Source organism: Cyclopterus lumpus, chromosome 2 (genome assembly GCF_009769545.1).
Source record: "Cyclopterus lumpus isolate fCycLum1 chromosome 2, fCycLum1.pri, whole genome shotgun sequence".
NCBI lineage: Eukaryota > Metazoa > Chordata > Actinopteri > Perciformes > Cyclopteridae > Cyclopterus > Cyclopterus lumpus.
This window is the reverse complement of record NC_046967.1, coordinates 11,676,304-11,698,220: the sequence shown is the minus strand read 5'-3', so window position 1 is coordinate 11,698,220 and position 21,917 is coordinate 11,676,304. Positions and strand designations below refer to the sequence as shown.

Below are 21,917 nucleotides of genomic sequence, written 5' to 3'. Positions count from 1 at the left end.
TCCCGAGGTCCCTCATCGAGCACTTTTAAGCCAAAGTCAGGGTGGACATTGATTCTGGTCCATTCAGAACCCGCGATAGCCAACAGGGAGGGAGCTGAACCTGCCCAAATCCTCCTGGGCTGCATCTGGAACTCCAGCATCGCAAAAACAAGAGTATCCAGCCACTCGTGAACAACGAAGGAAACAGAAAACATGCTTGATGATTTCGTTCACTCGGTTTATTCATTTTGCGATCGCACGAGTGCCGAACATCGGTGAAAAGCCGCTGATGAAGCTCGGCGAGGAGATCGCCTGGTGAATCACTTGTTCAAGTAGTCTGTCCACGTTCCTCCAAATCCTTCACATAAAGTTTAAAGTTGTGTTCTGTTACCGCACAGCGACCGACCAGCTGTTGATTTGTCCGATTGAATGCGGCGCGCGTCACACCGAGTTGTAGTCATCGATATGTCAGTCATGCTGTTCTTTATGTGGCAGAAGAGTGCCAGCTCCGGCTAGTGCAGCAACGTGCTAACAGACGTTGGAACTATATTTTGCCTGAAAGCAGGGCTATAAAAGCACGCTCGGGAAGTCCTAAATATTCATGGGTCACTCGATAAAATCGCGGTTTTCTCGCCTATGAGCACGCAGCGAAAGGAGCTCGGCCGACCCGCTGCAGCGGAGCGGAGACGAGGATGATGGCGTACGGAGGACGAGGGCCCGACCCCACCGAACGGCTGATCGACCCCCGAGGCCAAAACGGGCTCCGACTCAGAGCATTTCGGGGAAAGCCACTTCAAAAGCTATCTTGGGGGAGTTGTGTAAGCCTTTCGTCCACAGTACGTGAGCGCGGTGTGGAGAAATGAGGGTATTAAGCCATTGAAATCAGTGTCACTGTAATAAAACGTTGACGCAGGTCATTTCTTTTCCTCTCTGTATGCGAAATCTCAGGTTCCCTTGCTCTGTCAGCCCGGTTTATCACGGACGTATTTGTCCTTCCTCTTGACACGCGGCGATTCTTCATCCCTGGACGGTGAGCGGAACCTCATGAAATGAGACATATCGTCGGGAGGAGAAGACATTCGTCATCCCCCGCGGGTCACATCAGATAGAGTCATACGCGGCACGCTGGCAAACATAAATGGCGCTGACTTGAACGAAACTGGCTCGCTCACTCACCTAATTGACTTTTTTTTTGCATATGAGCAAATAAAACCCACGACATATCTAAATGTTGAACGACGAGTTGTGTTTTTAAATGGGGCTAAGAGCCGGACTACTTCTGGACCAGGACCAAGGAAATAGCGGGCTCATTACCCTCCAAAAATGATAACGCGTTCATTGACTTTTGACAGCTGGGAACGTCGTCGTCTTTATGCTAAGCTAAGCTAACAAGCACAAGATCCTCTCATCTGGCTCTGTGCAAGCAAACAAGTAGGCGGATTAAAAAAAATGCTGCTTTAATGCAAATCAGTTTGGATTCATTATTAAAGCAACCAGGACTGTAACTCATATCTGAAGCCAGCGTCTGCCAACCGCTCCATTTTGCTCCCTTCAAGAGAGCCAAATGTTTCCCCCCCTAATCGGCATCAAAGATCTCTCCGCTCTCCGATGACCCCGATCGCCTCGGTAGGTGCAGTTTGTTTCTATGGCAACTGATGGAGATGTATATAACTTCCTGATTTCCCATGTCCCCTTTCCAAGACACTCACTTAATTGCCCGTTCACTTACTCGCAGACTAGACCAGCTATTTCCCCCGTTTTCAGCTGTCAGTTCAAACTACCGGCTGTGTCCTTCAAGATTATTTCGCGGCGACATCAATCATAACCGCCGGGGTGGTTCGGGAGGAGAGTTAGCATTATGTTTTCCTTTCTCAATCATGTCTCGGGGGAGCTGGTTTTGACTCCGGCTCGTGTGCTCATCTAGAAAGCGAAACAAATCCCTAATAAGCGCTCGGGCATAAAAAAGAAAAAAGGTCTTGTTTCCAAACAGGCGCTTGCTTGTATTTCCGGGCGGTGCAATGCGGCTGTGACATTTACCCTGAACACCGCACGGCTTCTAAACACGCCGGATCCTCGGTTCTTTTAAGCGCCCGGCGGAAAACAACTCCTTCCCGGCTCCTCGCGGATGCATCTGGAAATCGGGTCCAAGGCCGAGTTCTGCATGTTGGGGGGGGGGGATGACGTCTGTAAACCTCTCTGTGCATCTCCGCTGAGCCTTCTGAAGTTTCAAGAATATGACTAATACATGGAGGATTCGTATAAGCTCGCCCAGATTCTTTTATATTCTTTTTTTGGGCGGTGGGGGGGGCGTTTAAACCCTGTTGCTGATTTGCTCGTTTGAAGTCTTTCTGCTTGGCAGAGCGTCTTATTAGCGGGGCTGTTTCAACACGCCCTCGTTGATGTGGGAGTGCGTTGCACAGGAAGAGAGACACTGGAGAATGGAGATCTATTGGCCGGGAAAATCAATGGTTATCATGTCGGGCAGACGCTCGCTCTCCTCGCTCGCCCAGTCAGGACTATTGGAAAGGACTCATGGTGTTTGATTATTGATTATTTTTATCTCCGAAGAGCTTTCTGCACCTCTGTACGTGTGTGTGTGTGTGTGTGTGTGTGTGTGTGTGTGTGTGTGTGTGTGTGTATGTGTGTGTGTGTGTGTGTGTGTGTGTGTGTGTGTGTGTATGTGTGTGTGTGTGTGTGTGGTTGCTCAGGCACATACTATTGCGTGTCGATTTTACTCGCAAAAAAATTGAAATAATCGTCATTTTTTTTGCACATGGCAATAACTAAACGATGAATAGACGCCACGAGACAGCAGATAGATCAGACGCGGTGGAATTTAGACGTACTGTGGAAGAGTTTTCCATTCACGCAGCGGTACACACTGGCGTCGTTAGTGTAATTGATCTTTTAAGAGAGACTCCAGTACACTTCGCCGCTCGGTTCATTAGGTATCTCGGGTGATGCTTTGTTTTGATTAGAATCCCCCGTTCATTATCACAAGCATGTAAAATGTTTTATGTATTTTCTCACCGACTTCTCGACTGCTCCGTGTGTTTTCATCACTCTAATGAGATCCGAAGCCATATTTGTCTGTTGTCCTTAGATGTATGTGGAAGTCCGTGTCCTCGCTTGTCAAATCAAACCATTAACCTTCAGTAACGCCCAACTCCAACATTACAGTTTTGAGAAATATGAAACTCTGTCTTCCCAGCAAGTGACACCTCCAATGTCTTCCAAGCCTCTTTTTTGATCAGAGGAAAACAAATGGTGCTGAAGCGCCATCACCGTGCAGCTGCCAGTTACAATAACACATATTTAACACAAGTGCAAACATCTGTTCGGGAAGGTTTTTTTATTTGCAGGATGAGTCACAGACTCAAAATCCAAGATGTTTTGGGGAAATGATTACCCTTTATTTTCATGCTAAGTACGTGTGGCGATGTTCTCTAGTTGTTTTACAGAAAACAAGACCGAGTGCGACGGCACCGACCCGTCTGTGGTGAAGCCAGCAGCACTGATCCTCAGACCTGTTTGGTTACTGTTGTCTTGTGACATGACAAAGGTGGGATGAGTAAAATGTGATCTCCAAGTTTAGACCTCATATGCACTCGGCGTGATCTGTATCGGGATGTATTAACTGGATAATGACATCTGATCACAGACTTTTTGGCATTTAATAATCGTTTCTGCCCTAATCAGGTCTCAACATGCAAATGGTTCTGTGGGCTTACTTATTGTTTCATTTGCCAGGAAGGGGGTCTTCTGTGGCTTTCTGCAGGACTTGCTTGAAATAGAAGGAAGATGGGGAGCGAAATGACCTTTCAAAATGCATGAAATATCTTTTTTTCCTCCCATTTTTACAGAACAGTGCAGATTGCATTTGCACAGCCTGGTCTTCTAAGAGTTCAGACGTGGTGGGCTCGATCCGATAGCATTTCAGTTCTGCCTTTGTGCGTGCGTTCACATTTTCCTTATCCAGGAAATATAGTCCAGATACTGAATTTTTGTCAGGGATTTTCCGGGAGCTTATATACATTCTTTTTTTTTATAGAGATTTTGACAGGAAATGAGTTGGGGCGAGATGGGGGACGTCATGCAACAAAGGTCCAGAACCGAGGACCTTGAAGTTCATGGTCCTTGCATTAAACCCCATGCCAGTGTAGATAACGATGCAATCTTTTTGCATCATTTAAGGTGTATATACCTTTTGACCATCTGTTTTCTTCACTCCTGCATCAGTAATCTGTACTTTTGTTCCTCTGCCGGCTCACATGCTCAGTCACCTCACGGGTTCAGGTGGTGGATTCGTTCGAGGGGTCACCTGAACTGAGATCACCGAACTGAGGGACCACGCTGCTTCCAACATGCCTAATCGAGCCCTGAGATTGGACCGGGGCCACAGCCAGGAGTCGGAGTAGAAGTACAGCATGAGTGCAGGCTTGAGGGAAAATGGACTGAGACGCCTGATGAAAAGAAAGAAATGCTTTTGCCATAAAGCTGTCGTTCCCTTGTCGCTGCAAAAGGCAAAGGGAATGAAAGGCCGAGCCCCGCTGTCCTTTTACACGGATGACAAGATGACAGTCGTGGACTGAGTGGATGTACTCAACATACTCAATGCTGCCGTTTGTGCTGCCTATGTTTATGTCCTTTTTTTAGCACACACACACACAACGCGCTATTTATTCTCACGGCTCAAGATTATGACATGTGACACAATATTGTGACCTGGAACTAATGTTCAGAGTGAACTGTTTTGATGGTGCAGAAGCACATTTTTTTCACATTTTTGCGTCCACACGTTTCTCAATCGTCCGATCACAGCGACGAAGCACTTCTACTTTTGGCCCGACAGGAACTAACAATGTCTCGCTTGACGGGGACTGAATGGTTTGTTCTCTAAAGGAACGCCGTCATTCGGAGATGGCACAGTTGGTTTTCCATGTCGGGACACGTTCTCCCATCTTGCCATTGTTCATATGGATTTAGCCGAGCATCTCTGAATCAGACAATAGCATTATGGTTCCTTTGTGTTTTTACCAAAGCTGGGTCAAGATGTTGTTGGAAATCCCCGCGGGATTAGCAACAGAAGTAGCGTGTTCGCTCACTGCTTACAGGCCACTCGCAAAGGCCAATTTCATCCATTTGAAAATGTTAGCCCTCATCATCTGGCTCAATAGACACTGTCAGGTTTTGTATTCAGATGTTTGCTTTTATTCCTCCTATTAACTCTCTAATGACTGCCTCTGTGTTTGTGCCTGCAGTCCCTCCGGTGTTGTCAGTGTTCCAGCAGTCCTTCAACGCCACCGCCGACTACCAGGAATCCGTCACCTTCACCTGCATGACCTCCGGATCTCCTGACCCGGTGGTCACATGGCACAGGTACCTCCTACTTCCTCAATGACCTCGCCTGAGAAATGGTGGACCCCTTTTTTTGGAGGGCTTTGGTCCCGTTCGGCCACGAGAGCATTAGATGTCAGGCGGTAGACTCTCTCGTTCCAATGCGTCCCAAAGAGCTCGGGCCAAGTGGAGTTCTTCCACAACAAAGAAAAAACATTCCTTTGTTCACACGGCATTGTGCCTTATGGGGAAACCAGAGAGGGCACTGATGCCTCATGGAGCTAAAGGGTCCAAACCAAACCATATAAACATAACCTCCGTGCTGCTACACGTCTTTGTGTGTGTTAATATTAATGCGAACAGCCTACATACATATACAGTCCTTTGGTTTCAGAACAATATCCTCTCACAACAGAGGAATTCATAGTCCGCCCCCGCACATCGCCCCGAGCATCCGCACAATGGTATCACATGGCACGTAGCAGCGGTGTGGAAACGTGCACCTGAAGAGCATTTGACTCCCCGCCGTCCCCTCTGGAGCTCCGCAGACAGTAATTGGCTTGCATCCACTCTGCAGGCAATCGTGACGAGCTTTCTGCACCTTTTTATTGTCATTCCAGTGAAGTTCATACTTCTTTTTTTTTTTCTCGTAAATGCACTTGTTTTCATTTCTTCCAGCTAATTAATTTTAATGGAGCAGCGCTGCTGTATTTCTGAGCCTGTTTAGTACAAAATCAATTATGCCTTGCATGGTTGCCGACATTGTGTATTTATTTAATTAAATTTTGTTTGAATGTGCACTTCCTGCCTTGTGGTCAGCTACGTTCCTGACGTAATCCATCACAGTGACGATCATAGTTGGATTATCATTGCACGACGTTTCAAAGGATTTTTGAAAAGATGTGACATTGACAAGGACGACCCGACACCGTTTTTAACTGTGATGTATCGCCGGCCTCGGGGCAGGTGTCTGCCAGTTGTTTTTCATGCCGTACGGAATCGAATGGAAATCAATGGCTGCCCTGAAGGAGCAACGGGAAGAAAAAACATTCAAGAAGCCGCTTTGAAAAATGGGTGAAGACATGCAAAAAAAAATATGGCAGCGTTGTCCTTCAAATATTAATATTTCTAAACTTAATTCTGTTCGAGTCACCGGTGTGTTTCTTCCATAACTTCTAAAGGAGGGAGAGGAAAGTAAGATGGAGACTGGTATTAAATAATACTCGAATCGAACATAATGATGCGCGGCAACGTCTTAAACACCCACACTTAGCTCCTTCTCAGCAAGTGATTATTTTCCGTCTTTAATTACCACGTTCTTGCAGAGCAGAGGAGTTTGATTGTGGAGGTTGAAGTATGAAGCGTGTGACCGGCAGGTACAAAAAGGTGACGCAAAGGACGCAACAAAAGAAAAAGTATAAAATGTCAGCTTAACTAATAATTTTCATTTCAAAAATTCATTAATTTCTCTCAAGCTTTTGCTGCAAAAAAAATAAATCATTGCCGTGCAAAATATGCACTTACAGCAGTATATTAAGCCTTGGGTCCGATGTTCATCAGAAGGTAAACAAGCAAATATATACATCTCTATATATTCTATAATATTCTTATATACGTCCAACTTTTCATTTATTTTGCCACTAAATTATCCTGTAAAATCCATTCTGTACATTTGAACCAATACTCGTCCCAAAACTTCGATAACAAACCGTACATTTTTTTCGTGGAAAGCAATTTATTACTGTTGGTTTTTCGCATAACTAATGTTCGCAAATATTTCTCCTCTCAGGTCCTGAAATACGGCAGCGGTTGATTTAACGTGACTCGGGGACTCTGTCGGTACCCGAAAAATTACCCGGCCCCTTAATTTTTACGTGACACGAAAACCGTAATGCGAACTGAAGCCTGTTGTGCATCACTTTGAAAGAGAAGCTCATCATTGATGGAGGGTGTGTGTGTGTGTGTGTGTGTGTGTGTGTGTGTGTGTGTGTGTGGCTCTGCAAACTGAGGCTCGTGCATCACTTTGCGAAGTACAAACAAAATATGAAGACGGCGCACACAGCCGGGAACGACTTGAACTTCACAAGTCTCATTCATCTTGCTCACAATGATATATTTACTCCTGTGTGTGTGTGTGTGTGTGTGTGTGTGTGTGTGCGTGTGTGTGTGTGTGTGTTACCTCGTCTTCCAGCAACAGAGCAAAGCGGGCGAATGTGATTTTAATGATGTAACAGCGTGCGTACAACGCGGCCGTGTATTTGGGGTGAGAGGCGGCGCATCGGTCCCTTCTTCTTCATATCGAGCCGCGTTCACGAGACACCCGTTCGCCTGAAGAAAAGGAGTCGGTCCTGTTATTAATGTTATTAATGGTATTAATGTACGCCCCAAAAAACGTCGGCCTCTCACTTCAGAGACGACCTTAAACTCTTCACCGTCTTCATTTCCGAGGTCGGCGAGCGCCGCGCGTGTGAATCCGCAAAACAACAATCACGACCCGATTTAGTTTTTGCTTCTGATGTCGCCACCTCCCCCCGGTTGCATTTCCTGTCAGCGCGGGCCTCGCCCCCTGTGCATCTTGGGTAATGGACTACCTGTCAGCAGTCAGTCAGCATAATGACATTCGGTCCCTTCCAAAGATGAGGCTTCTCTTCATTTCCTCTTCGGCTCGGCCGAGTTATTATTACTCGGCTTTCGGTGTTTCCTCCGTCGACTTTCAATTATCCTCCCCCCTCCCCCCCCCCCGCGGTACACCGAGTGGTCGGGGGGGGGGGGGGGGGGGGGGGAGATCGCCGAGGAGTCGAGAGATCTGCGCGCCCGCAATAATAAGATTTTTATATTTTCCATCCGCACAGCATCGAGTATATTTAGAGCCGTTATTCTAAGCTCTGTTGCTTCTGGGCTTTTTGAATTAAATGTACACACTAGCTCATGAGGTTAAAAGAAGATTGAGGGCATTATGATCCACATTGAATAAACAGGTAAACATAAGAATGCGTTTCCGTACGTGTTCTTCATGCTTCCGGGTTAAAATATCTTTTGGACGGATTAGAAATGAAGTGTAAGTTGTTCTTTTTTCCCACGCCAGAATTATTCAATCTTTTTTAAGAATCTCTGGAGGTTAAGTGCCTTGCTCAAGGACACGCAGGTTATAGTTGTTAAGGGAGAGGGAGAACATTACTTATTCATTTTGTCTTTCTGGATTTTCAAACCACACGTCTGACCTCTGACCTCCAGACGATCACCTCTCTTCCACAGACTAACCGTATAGCACCATGAACACGAGTCTCATTATGAACACAAATTCCACTTGTCTTTTCGGCGTGCACGGGGGATTTCGGGGGGAAACAAATTTTCCGCCGACGCAGCGCTCTGACACATCGTTAATGTAAAAATATTGATCAGAGCAGCTTTAAGGAGTCAAATCGATGGCATTCGTTCGACGTGACGTCGCTGCGGGTAACGAATGAAACGAGTGACTCTGCTTATTAACCTTTTGAGGAATTCAAAGTCTTGTTGTTGTTGTTGGAGTCTTTGCTGATCCCACACAACACGTCATAATCTCATCCTTTCATAGCATGCATGCAAATGGCCTGCTGAATTTCCCCCGAACCGGCGATCCCTTTAACCTTCCAGATCACACGGCTGGTTAAGCTGCGGTAAATCAACAAGCTTCACGCCATTATGCTTCTGCTACGAAGCTTAAATATAGACACGGATCAATTTAGCTGTTGCTTTTGCTTCTTCTTTTTTTTCCTGGACTAATTTCCCAACAGAGTCCAATAAGAAAAAAGGCATTAAGTCGGCGCTGTGCCGCGCGCCACACCGGAGCCATTAGAGGAGTCGAACGTACACAACCACACGGGCCGGTCGGAGGATACCGGAACGGTCGAGTGTGAAGGACGACGCGCCGCAATTATAGTGCGACGCGTCGATCCGACTTCAAAAGGCCACAGAGATGGAAATAGCTTCAAAGTCCAGCTGGCGGCACGCCGCCTCTCCTTTGTGGGATGGAACGCGAGCCGCAGGAGGTCGCTCGTCAGGTGGGAGTCGGTCGCTGTATTTCTTTGTGCTTGTCTGTGCAGGAAAGGGCAGCAGCTGGAGCCGTCTGAGCAGTACATCATCATCCGGCAGGAGGAAGGAGGCCGCAGCATGTTGACCATCCGCAACATCCGGCAGGTGGACGGGGGCTCCTACACCTGCAGGGCCACCAACAAGGCGGGCTCCCAGGAGCGCGAGATCTTCCTCAAAGTGTTCGGTGAGCACGTCTGACGTGAAGCACAAAGTACCCGGACCTCGCTCTCTTTAGGTGACCTCGACCTCCACGAGCCATAAGTCGTTATTGGAAACTATGAAGCCCTGAAATAAACACCACCTCTCTCACCCGTGGGAGCCACGGAAATAGTTTTAGATAGTAACAGAACCATGTTCCCTTTATTTAAATGATTTCTTGAGATAAAACCCAAACTGTCTGCGTGGATAGATTTATCTCGATGTAAGTGTAAAAACATTACTGACCGTCGCCTTTCAGTGTTTTATGCTGATCCATAAAGCTTCGTTGTGAGGACCTCCACACATTCGAGATCATAAAAACATACTAAATAAAGAAACGTTTTTCAAAAAACCCACAGATGTCCAAATGGCCCCTCAGCCCACAACAATAACAACCGCATCAATATGAAATATCTGAGGAAAGATTTCATCTATTGCTTCATATTTAATTTACGCCTCTCCTAAAATACAGATCCCTCCGATATATATTCCGCTGGTGTGAATGTAGATTTGTGCTCCTGTCATCAACGTCCTTAAAATGCACATTTAAATGAAGAAGCTTTGGACGGTGGAACGCAGTTGTAAGTTAGTTTTATTACCCCTGACAGCACAGGCGTGTGTGTGTGTGTGTGTGTGTCATATTTAATGTCAGACACATTTCCATTGGCCTTTTTTTGTTTTTGTTTTTTCTATCTTCTCAAAAAGAAAACAGCAAACAAAGATGAATTTAAGTCTTCGTATCCAAAGACATTGTTCAGCTTGCTTGTTATTAGTCAGCGTCCATACGAGGAGGAATGCATCCGGAGATGTTTATATATACATATTTATACATTTCTCGTGTCATTAGCTCCTTTCTGCTCAACGCTGAAACCTGACTGAGCCTCGGAGTGCAAAAAGTGTTTAATTAGTATAATAAAGTGTAAGTATAGTTGTTAACAAATGCTGGAATGAAAACGTCTTGTTTCTAATAAGACTGGGTTATTAGGAAACCTCATTTAAATGTACGCGTCAAGCTGAAATGAATAAACTCTAATAAAATAAATAGAAATACCCGAACCTGAGAGGTCAAATTAATTCAGTTTTTTAAATATCTTTTCTGTATTTCAGTACCCCATTTTGGGGTGGAAATGTTTTAGATAATGCGTTATTAATAATGTTCCCTGCAGAGTGGTTCTTGCACACCGCGCTTGATAAATGAGACGTTTTCCCCCATTTAACATTTGCATGATGAAGGGCATCCGGGGCAAAACAGGGGGCTGCAGATAAGGCGGTGATGGAGAACCGGTTCAGACCGGTTCTCGCTGACCATGGGGAGTTTTTCCATCCGTGCGTGTGTGGGTCGATCATTGAGGGAACCAGGCGTGTTTATTTAACACCCAAAAAAAGCACTCGCGTCTTCTCTTCTGCAGAAATCATCTTGACGAGAAATTCGGTCTCATTAGAAAGCTTTAAAAAAAAAAAAAGAAGCTATACAAAATCTATATTTTCACGGTTTTAGCCATCACGCCTCTCTCGCTGGGTATTGACCGTGTCGCTCTTCTGTGTGTGTGTGTGTGTGTGTGTGTGTCACTATGTTTCGATAAGCCCCCCCCCCCCAAAACCCCGAGAGAGTCGGCTCCCTCCACCTCCAGGTGGAAGCCGTGGAACACTCTGCAGAGCCGGTGTTAAAAGCCTCCAGTACAGTACTCACTATTTATTCCTTTTTCGGATTTTTATGCCATGCTACACTGAAAGCACCTTGTTAAGGATCTGCAGTGTGTGTGTGTGTGTGTGTGTGTGTGTGTGTGTGTGTGTAGGGGGGGTGGAGAGAAGCAATCCATGATTCATGTGACACGCTCTGTGGCCTTGCCATGCTCGGGGGTTTTCTGGAGGGCTGGCGTTTATCAGGGAGGAAAGGGGGGCGGGGGGCGGGCGGGGGGGGGGCACTCATCGCGGGGCGCCGCTCTCGCTCCGCGTCAGCATTCACGCCGCGGTGTGCCGGAGAGGCATCCGTTTACAAAAAAATCGATATCTAAGGAGAGGACGATTTCTCCAAATTTTTTTTGGGGGGGGGGGTGTCGTCATCCAGGGCCTCAGAAATGTGCACAGGGCAGGCCGGAGGGCGAGCTTCCCCGCTCCACGCCATGAGCGAGCGAGCGGCGAGCGAGCGGCGTGCGACGGCAGCGCGTGGATGATCCCCCCGGCACAGCCTTCGCCTCCCCTCCCTCATGAGTCAGATAAGAAGCCTTTCAACCCCTTCTTCTTCACTTTATCTCACTTTATTTCTCTTTTCTCCAACTTCCAGTCCAGCCCCACATCACCCAGCTGAAGAACGTGACCGCCGTCGAGGGCAGCGCCGCCATGATCTCCTGCGTGGCCGAGGGCGAGCCGCTGCCCGACATCTCCTGGAGGAGAGCCGGCGACGGCCAGAGCTTCGTGGACGGAGACAAGGTAGAGGGTCCACCTGGCTCTGTGTGGATGTGGGCCGTCACACACACACACACACACACACATGCGACCCCCGTTTTCGACTTCCGCTAACGAGGTTTTAAAAAGGTTTGGCTGAAACAAAAGGCGCCCTGAAGTCCAGGCACATCATTTAACGACCGTTCTCATGGCGACCAGTAAAATTGGAGCGTTTGAGCGAAAAAATAAATGTCCCACATTAACATGAAGTACTCTTCTAAGTGCTGATAATCGATTGATTGTAATTGATTTCATCATGTAAAGTTGTGTACGAGGAGCTAAATGCTTCTCCGTCTCATTCAATCCTTCAAAGACTCTTTTAATATCAAAGCCTCAAATAAAACAGTCACCTTGGTCCACGTTTCTTTTCTTTTTTTTTACAGGCCGTGTTTAAAATCTCTCGACTTCACGGAGATTATTATCTCAAGGGAAATCAGCGGGCACATTTATTTTGATTAGCTCTCGGCACAAAAGAAGCGACAAGAACCTTGAAGTTCTCTCGGGGCAAAACATTAATACTTTCAATAATACTTTCAATTTACTCTTTTGGTTTACGTCGTAAAGACGGCCCGTTGTGTCCATGACAACGCCTCACAAATCAGGACTTGAACGGGCCGCGGCCACATTACCTCGGGAAGGTAATTAAACCATCTTCACCCCCGGCACAGGCTGATGAAGAGGGGGGGGGGGCAAAAGATGGCAGCGCGTTCTTTTTGCTCAGGCAGAAGAAGAAGGAAAAAAAAAGGTCACCGTGGAGATAAATGAATGTGTGCGTTGGCTCGAGTCGCTCGGGTTGATAAATCACGGCATGAAAATGAGAGTAAGTGCTTCTCGTCCCACACAGCAAATGCAATTATGGAAATGCATCGCTGCGAACCCAAAAAAACACCCCAAACAGACGCAAAGACAAACACGGCGCCGCACGCGGCGTTGATGGATGGCCGCAGTCGTCGAGGTCTGAGGCGGGATGATGTTCCTTCTCTCAATTTGCTCTCTCCGATCCGGCACACGCAGTCGGCACGCAGTCGGCACATACTCGGCACACACTCGGCACGCAGTCGGCACGCAGTCGGCACGCAGTCGGCACGCAGTCGGCACGCAGTCGGCACGCAGTCGGCACGCAGTCGGCACACAGTCGGCACGCACTCGGCACGCAGTCGGCACACAGTCGGCACGCAGTCGGCACGCAGTCGGCACACAGTCGGCACGCACTCGGCACGCAGTCGGCACACAGTCGGCACGCAGTCGGCACGCACTCTGCACGCACTCGGCACGCAGTCGGCACGCACTCGGCACGCACTCGGCACGCAGTCGGCACGCACTCTGCACGCACTCGGCACGCACTCGGCACGCAGTCGGCACGCACTCGGCACGCAGTCGGCACGCACTCGGCACGCACTCGGCACGCAGTCGGCACGCACTCGGCAGACAGTCGGCACACACTCGGCACACACTCGACACACACTCGGCACGCAGATATTACAGATTTCCTGCAGCATTTCGTTGCATATCCTGTATATACAGTACGATCCCCCCCCAGAGCATGTTGGGATATCCCTTTGCTAACTGGAAGCCTTCTAACTTGTTTTCTTTTCTTTTAGTTCTAATTCCTCGCGATACTAATTTGATTGCGATCCTGCATCACCTCTCAGGCCTTGAGCTGAATGACTTCCGTTCTATTTTTACTCTATTTTTAAAGCCGTTTATCCAACTTGAGTTAATTAGACTAATTAGAAGGCAGCGGTAATGTTTGTAGTCACCAGCCCTGATTATGACAGTACACACACACCTGTTGTATGTTTATTGTTGTGTAGCCACAAGGCCTCTGGAGACGTGCCCGCTCCTCAGCATCAGGACCAGATGATCCAAGCTGGTCCTCGTCACCCGTTGTGTTCAGAAGCAGTCGAATCCAATCACGCCTAAATGCAGCGTGGGCAGGACCTCTGGAAAGTAGTTTCTCGGGGGGGTGAGGAAGGTTATCTGTTAGGTAACCGTCTGGAGGCGGATGCTCCCGGGCTGTTTTCTTTTTTTTCTCATTAGAGTGAATGTCGATTACTGGAGTGATAGCCTCGTCTGCTGTAATTGACCCGTTGCTTCAAATTGATACCATCTGTCTTCATACAGATGTAATGACCTTGTAATAAATCGACAGTTTATTGCATTAACCCCCCGACTCTGTGTGACAAGGGGGGGTGGGGGGGTATCAGGATGGATCAAGGGGCTGACACTCAGTCGTTCAAAAGTTGGGACGGGGGAACTTTCTGCAAATGGTTCGGCGACGGGGTCGATGTGTGACGTTTGTGTTGCCCCCTCTTCATGTGTGTGTGTGTGTGTGTGTGTGTGTGTGTGTGTGTGTGTGTGTGTTCGCGTCCCCAGAGTCAGGACGGGCGCTTCGAAGTCCGCGGCCGCCACGGCAAGTCGGTGTTGACCATCAGCGGCGTGAGGCTCACGGACCTGGGCCGGTTTGACTGCGAGGCCCTGAGCCGGATCGGAGGTCACCAGAAGAGCATGTTCCTGGACATCGAGTGTGAGTACAGAGGGTTAAGACGCCCTGCACACGCGCCCACAGGTGCCATCAACTAATTAGGTCAAAAACAGATATTAAAGATTTTTCCAGGAATAATTACCCCCTTTATCCCAGGCCTTCTTCATTTTTACCTGCAATGTCCGTATCGTACACATGTAATTAACAGAATAAAAGAACATCTATTTAGATTACTTAATATGAAACAAATACAATCAGAACATTGGTTTACAGCACAAGAAATACCATTTATAATGTTCAGTGAGTAGACGGCTTATTAATTTTTTTGCGAGGTGAAATGTTCAAGCAATTAGATGTCGTGCCGCCGTCTTCGGGCAAAATGAATAAGGCTGTTCCTGCCGTAACCCCGACAACGCCTCCACACATCGGCCTGGAAGGAGACACGTGCCGCCCTGCAGCCTCATCGGGGTTCAACAGTTCAGCCGCTCTTAGTTCTAATAATGCTTCTTCTTTCTTTCTGAAGATCGTTACATCATCATAAACAACGCGCCCCCCCCCCCCCCCCCCCCCCCCACCCCCTCACCCCCCCCACCCCACCCCCACCCCCTCACCACACACGCAGCCTTCAGAAGGGGTTAATTAGCGAGAGGATACCATGCGTCCCCCCCCCCCCCCCCCCCCCTGCTGACAGCTCCCCTAATTCCCCATGAGCGCATCCATCCCTCAGCGCTGGTTGTTGGGGGGCCCCCCCCCCCCCCCCCCCCCCCCCCACCCCACCCCCCGCCTAATGAGGTCTGAAGCTCTGAAGTTAAAGATCTCCGTTTCGGCCTCGGAATTATGAGCTTCATTATGAGAACGGCTGCGTCGCCTGATGGGAAGAGATGGGAAGTGCTTCTTGGTTTGTTTTGGTCGGGAGCGTTCTTTCCACCTTGAAGCTGAGAGAGAGAGAGAGAGAGAGAGAGATGGAGGGAGAGAGAGATGGAGAGAGAGAGAGAGAGATGGAGAGAGAGATAGATGGAGAGAGAGAGAGAGAGAGATGGAGGGAGAGAGAGAGATGGAGAGAGAGAGAGAGAGAGATGGAGAGAGAGAGAGAGAGAGATGGAGGGAGAGAGAGAGATGGAGAGAGAGAGAGAGATGGAGAGAGAGATAGATGGAGGGAGAGAGAGAGATGGAGAGAGAGAGAGAGAGAGAGGGAGAGAGAGAGAGATGGAGAGAGAGAGAGAGAGAGAGATGGAGGGAGAGAGAGATGGAGAGAGAGAGAGAGAGATGGAGAGAGAGATAGATGGAGAGAGAGAGAGATGGAGGGAGAGAGAGAGATGGAGAGAGAGATGGAGGGAGAGAGAGAGATGGAGAGAGAGATGGAGGGAGAGAGAGAGAGAGAGAGAGAGAGATGGAGGGAGAGAGAGAGATGGAGAGAGAGAGAGAGAGAGATGGAGAGAGAGAGAGAGAGAGATGGAGAGAGAGAGAGAGATGGAGAGAGAGAGAGAGAGAGATGGAGAGAGAGAGAGAGAGAGATGGAGGGAGAGAGAGAGATGGAGAGAGAGAGAGAGAGATGGAGAGAGAGAGGGAGAGAGAGATGGAGAGAGAGAGGGACTCAGTGAGGTGAAGACGTTCTGCACCTCCGTTGTCATGTTGAAGACAATGTTCTCCTCCTCTGAGGTGACTTCAAGGTTCACGTAGTTGAAGAGACGTCTGAATGAAATCGTCGTGGGAGGAAACAAAAAGAAAACTGCATGCTCAGACTCCCCCCCCCCCTTCCCCCCCCCCCCCCCCCCCCCCCCCCCCCCGACACAGTGATGCTGAGCCAGCCGTCGCCACCCGACTAATGAACTCATTTACTAAGTCGCTGCAGGCTGCGGGCGGCGAGCGCGTCCTCGGCTGTGACGGAGAACCAGGCATCCGTCTCTTTAATGGAATCCTGCAACAACCAGAACGCCTCTCCGCCTGAGGCGAGGCCGACTGCGCCGCCGCGGTCCGCCATTACCGCCCCCCCCCCCCCCCCCCCCCCCCCCCCTCCCCCTCCAGCGGGCGGCGGCCTCAAGTCCAAACGTTGCAGATGGAGTTTGGGAAGCGTGCATGAAATGCTTTTTCTTTTTTCTTCTTCTTCTTCTCCCTTTGAGGAATTTGCGGGTTAAGTCTCAGCAAGTCATTTGATGCCTTTGATCACGCAGCACAGCTTCACCTTTTGATTTGAGTTTTTAATTGGACTGCCACAAACTCCTGGCACTGCAGCAAATTAATCTTTTAGCAGTTTATGTCTCGGTTTAGCGCCACAACAACAACAAAAAGCTGATTTAATACATAAATGAGAGATATTATGTGTGCTTGTTTTTGGGACAGATATCCCGAAGTTCCTGACCAACCACACCATCTTTTACTCGTGGGAGGGGAACCCGGTGAACATCAGCTGCGATGTGACGTCCAACCCCCCCGCCACCATGCTGTGGAGGAGGGAGCGCTTCACCATCTCCGCCGAGGGGTCCGCCAACACGCGGGTGTACAGCGCCGACAGCAAGTCCGTGCTGGAGGTGGGTTCAAGTCCGGGACTCTCTTTTTTGGGGTTGCTATGCACGGGAAGCAGATGTTGGCGTAGCATCTTCTGCATCCAGAGATGCATACGGCGTCCGCCGCTCTTTACGATGCACGCCGAGTCAACGTGACCCATCGCTAGCGTCAACATATCGACAGCTGCAGCTTCTAGATGTGACGTTTCTCTCTTCCTGTGAGCATCACAACATCGTAGACTGTTTCTGCTTCCAGGTGACTCCGTTGTCCGACAGGGACTTCGGCCGCTACAACTGCACCGCCAGGAACAACATCGGCGTTCGATACCAGGAGTTCATTCTGGCCCAGGCAGGTGAGTGTGCAGCATGGCCACTATGGGGTGGCCCCTTGACCTCGTTGTGAATGTGTGTGTGCGGTCAGGGATCCCACACCTTGTTGAGTCACGGCTCTCATAAGACCTCCTCTCTCTGCTAATGGTAATAGCTTTGTTAAATTCCACGACTACTCTTCACCTCTATTCAGCCTAATCTCAAATAGTGCCAGCTGATTTACCATAGCGCTCTCTATTTACTGAAGTACCTCCTAATTTACGGTAGCGCAGGCTAATACACAGCAGTGCAGTCCAATTATCTTTAGTGCAGATTGAATTGCTCGAGCTGAGGAGAGAAAGGGGCTGACCTGACGTGGAGTCTGGCAGGAAAACGATGTGTTTGGGAAGTTTTTCTGACACACGCAGGTGAAACACACACACGCTCACGTAGTTGTCAAAGTTTGAGTGGGTAATCTTTAATAAAAACTGCGAGGACTCATCACTTCTTTACACTTAAACCTGGAGTGAAGAAGCGGTGTGTAGGTGTGTGGCTATAATGATAATAAGCCCTCCACTTCCCACTCACACTGACCTAAAGTGTGTTGAATTGCTTTCATGGTTTCCACGTGTGATAGCCATGATGTCTATATTTAGTTTGATTTGGGGCATGACAGTGATGTAATGGGTAGAAGGCACACACGGTGCAGCATTGGAAGTGCTTTCATCTTCAGTTAGAAAATGCATTTATGGTCATCGACGAAATAAAAGAAATCTCTCGGAGCGGCGTCACAGCTCTGAACCGATGTGAGAGACACGGCATTGTTTGTTTGTTCCTTTTCAGACGTCCCATCGAACCCGTACTCGGTGCGTCTGTCGGCCGTTTCCCAGCGCCTGGCGACCGTCACCTTCATGAAGCCCGACTCACACGGCGGCGTGCCCATCAGCTACTACCTGGTCCAGTACAAGGAGGTGGCCTCGCAGGACTGGAGGGACGTCAAGTCCCACAGCATCCAGAGTGAGTGGGGGTCGTACTCAATGTAGAACATGAAGGCCTCATTAATGCTATTTAGCAGTTTATTGACGCATTCTTGTCAAAGTTTATTAATTATTCTTGACAGACTTTACTAATCAATCTGCATGTACATTTACAATTTATTTTGAAGAAATCGTAATTAAGAAATCATTTAAAAACTTGATGGAATGCACCCATTCACATCTCAAAACAATTCCCGGCCTCCACGTGGCAGATTAGCATCAGGTCGAACACCAAGCGCACACACAAGGACGGCGTCCCGCGACCCTGAGAAGTCGTTGGTTCTCGGCGGACCTTGAACGCCTCGTGGGGGAGAGGGCCAGAACCCCGGCGTGGCGCCTCCTCTTCGTGTGCTTTACGACTTTAAATTGGTTCCTCAGCGTGGCGAGGGATGGAGGGATGGAGGGATGGAGGGATGGAGGGATGGAGGGATGGATATCAAATGGAAGGTGGAGGACTAACGGTCGTGTGATAAGCAGCACGGAGCAGGGAGGGCTTATCACCAATATCCCTCATTTCAGAGTGAATTACAATATGTAGATGCAGCGAGGCGACCACTAAACCACAGGTAGCACGTCTAACAGTTAAGAAGAAGAAGATCAAATAAAGTTAATAATCTACCGCCTGTTTATTTAAATCTGTCTCCCGTTTTTTTTTTAATGGAATATTAAAATAGTGACTAATTGCAATGCAGTAAGTGGCTTCAATGTAGTCATAGAAGCCGCTTCAGAAGATCATTGCACGACTTAATGAGACGCTTGGACTTGTTTCATTTGAATGCGTTTATAGCTCGGTAAGTAACACATTACAGAATTTGTTTTCCAGTTTCCAGGACTAAAGAACTGCAGAAAGCACCTATTACCATTGGAGTGTTTAATGTGTTAAAAACAACAACTTTTACTGGCGCTCATTACACTGCCTCTGCTGCGGGGAAGTTACGTAAAGACACTCTGGATGTTAATAATCTGAACGCGGTGCGATCGATGAGCATCTCCCCGTTTTCTTCAATAATCAATATAGGTCAGAATGGAATACGCTTGTCTTACTTTCTCACTTCTTATAGTTTTAAAGTGAGGACGTGGCCCAGAACGATGAGTTTGTGCAAATGTAGGCCAATAAAATTTTTTAAAAAACAGCCACATATTAAATACGAGACGTGGCTTTGTTGACGCCGCCTGTCTCCGGAGCTCATTCGCTCGATTTCAGCACCTTGGACAGCGCCGCGGCCACCGACGACAACAAGCTGGGACCAGTTGACTTGTTCCACATTGAACTGGGAGATGCACTCTGCCAGCTACCTGATTGAAGGTGGCCACATGTCCAGGTGACGTGAACTCTCTCTCTCTCTCTCTCTCTCTCTCTCCAGCGACCGTGGTGCTGACGGGGCTGGAGCCCAACACGACGTACGAGGTTCGAGTGGCAGCTGTCAACGGGAAGGGTCAGGGAGAGTTCAGCCACACGGAGAGCTTCCAGACCATACCCATCCGTAAGCTCGCAGCTCCCTCACGACTCCGGTCATAATCACTTGTCATCATCGATGGCTTTATGCTTTATTGTTCATCACCGGCACATCCCAGCATGATCGGCATTGGCGTTCCTATGTTTTATGAAAATGTATGTGGATTCACACGAGAGAGAGAGATTGGTGTCCTGGTTTCACAAAATGAAATGCAGCACGTGAAAAGAATTGCAGAATGTATTCAAAGTAATAATTGAAATGAGTAACACGCGCCTCATATTTCATATTTCAGTGACATGAATCCACATTATTGGCGGTTGGAAAAGATCCCGTCAAAATCTGTGCCTCGATGTAAAAGTGCTGCGTTTTATTTAAATTATATACTGCAGGGGGATTTTTTTTTATGATGAGCGTTTTATTTATTCTGGCATTCTGCAGTAAATCTCGGCGAATCCAGAGAAAAAGTATTTCCACCGTAAATATTAAACAGCAGCTACTGAGAATGAATGTTATAAAGAAGACCCAATTAGCAAAATACTGTTAATAATAAGAACCTCCAGTCAACATTAGTTACAGCCAGGCAGTGGGAGTTGCCTCGTCATATTAATTTAATTTAATTCAGCTTTAAACCTTCTATATCTCACATCGCCGCCCGCTCCTTGGCAACGCACACACACACACACACACACACACACACACACACACACATACTGTGTTTCGCATCTCCTCCTCGTGTCTCCTGCAGGAGAGCCGAGTCCTCCGGCGGTCCACGGGCAGCGAGGGATGGGCAAGGCCTACAGGCTGGGCCTGGTGAAGCAGGACGACGGAGGGATGCCCATCGTGGAGTACATCGTCAAGTACAAGCCGGTGAGGATGTCCATCACGGCCGGTTTCCACAATCCAGCTGCAGAACTCCCAGTTAGGGTTCATGTTCCATTCCAGCCTGAATACAATGAATGCATTAATAAAACGAGGACCATCCGAAGGTTTCTCTTTAAGTTTTAAATGTGCCTCTTTTCTTGATGGAGAATGTGACGGTGGGAATGAATAACGTTCGCCCGTTTTTCTGTCCCCGTGTCACTTTGTTTTTAATCCACCGTTTTAAAAAAGAGCGAGCTGTCAGAGTTCACTCATCCGCTTCAGTGTTTTGTGTGTAAAAATTGCACCAAAAAAAAAAGCAGCTTAAACATACAAAGATAAGGCGAGCGACTGTCGGGAAGCACAAAGAGACGCTCCGCGGGTCGGACGGGGAAAAGGGACGGCGAGTCCAGAGCTTCACGCCCGAGTGATCGCACACACACACACACACACACACACATACATCATATTCACCTGGCAATCCAGACATCCTCTGTCCTCGAACATCGGGAGGAAGTGATGCCAAGGAGGCGAGAATGGTGAGCACACAGCAGATCTCTGAATTCATCCAATCCTCCGTTTGCAATCAATGTCGCGTGGAAACACGAGGAAGGAAGGAAGGAAGGAAGGAAGGAAGGAAGGAAGGAAGGAAGGAAGGAAGGAAGGAAGGAAGGAAGGAAGGGGAGAAAGAGAAAAGACTTGATGAAAACAGAGGATTACCTTTTTAAGCTATTTTTTCTTTACAACCGCAACTCCATTTCTCAACTTTAAAGTTGTAGTTCATTCAAGCGTGTGAAGCATTTCTTTTACATGCCCCCCCCCCCCCCCCCCCCTTTCCCATCCTCAGGATAAGGAGGAGCAGTGGATGACCAAGCTGGTGCCGGGAGCCAATGACTTTGCGATGCTGCAGCCGCTGCAGTGGAACACGAGATACGAGGTGGAAATCACAGCGCGCAACGTGAAGGGCCTGTCGGAGCCCACCTTCTATCAGTTCTTCATGCCGCAGAAACCCGACATCACAGGTAACGGACAACTTTGGAGCTGGAATTTGACCTTTTTTATTTAGTTATTGCATCCACTTTTCCTCGTTGGTTAAAGAGCGACAGCGACTGGCTGCTAAACGTCATTGCAGGCGCTGTCGGTGTAAACGGGCACTCGGGGTTCGTTATAAGGGGGGGGGGGGGTCCCCCTCCAGAGAGAACCCAAACAGACACCCTCGGGCTGCATCTCTCTTCAT

At 48.4% G+C, this 21,917-nt stretch overlaps 1 protein-coding gene across 1 annotated transcript in view; it reads left to right on the top strand.

The window, feature by feature from the left end:
• Positions 1-21,917, top strand: part of LOC117744428 (neural cell adhesion molecule 2-like) — a 165,849-nt gene that overhangs the window by 132,164 nt on the left and 11,768 nt on the right. The window contains exons 6-15 of the mRNA XM_034552692.1: positions 5,241-5,358; positions 9,399-9,571; positions 11,870-12,015; positions 14,407-14,557; positions 16,856-17,043; positions 17,276-17,372; positions 18,172-18,345; positions 19,730-19,849; positions 20,568-20,689; positions 21,528-21,702. Of these exons, the coding sequence (XP_034408583.1) occupies positions 5,241-5,358; positions 9,399-9,571; positions 11,870-12,015; positions 14,407-14,557; positions 16,856-17,043; positions 17,276-17,372; positions 18,172-18,345; positions 19,730-19,849; positions 20,568-20,689; positions 21,528-21,702 (1,464 nt within the window). The remainder of the gene's footprint in view (positions 1-5,240; positions 5,359-9,398; positions 9,572-11,869; positions 12,016-14,406; positions 14,558-16,855; positions 17,044-17,275; positions 17,373-18,171; positions 18,346-19,729; positions 19,850-20,567; positions 20,690-21,527; positions 21,703-21,917) is intronic.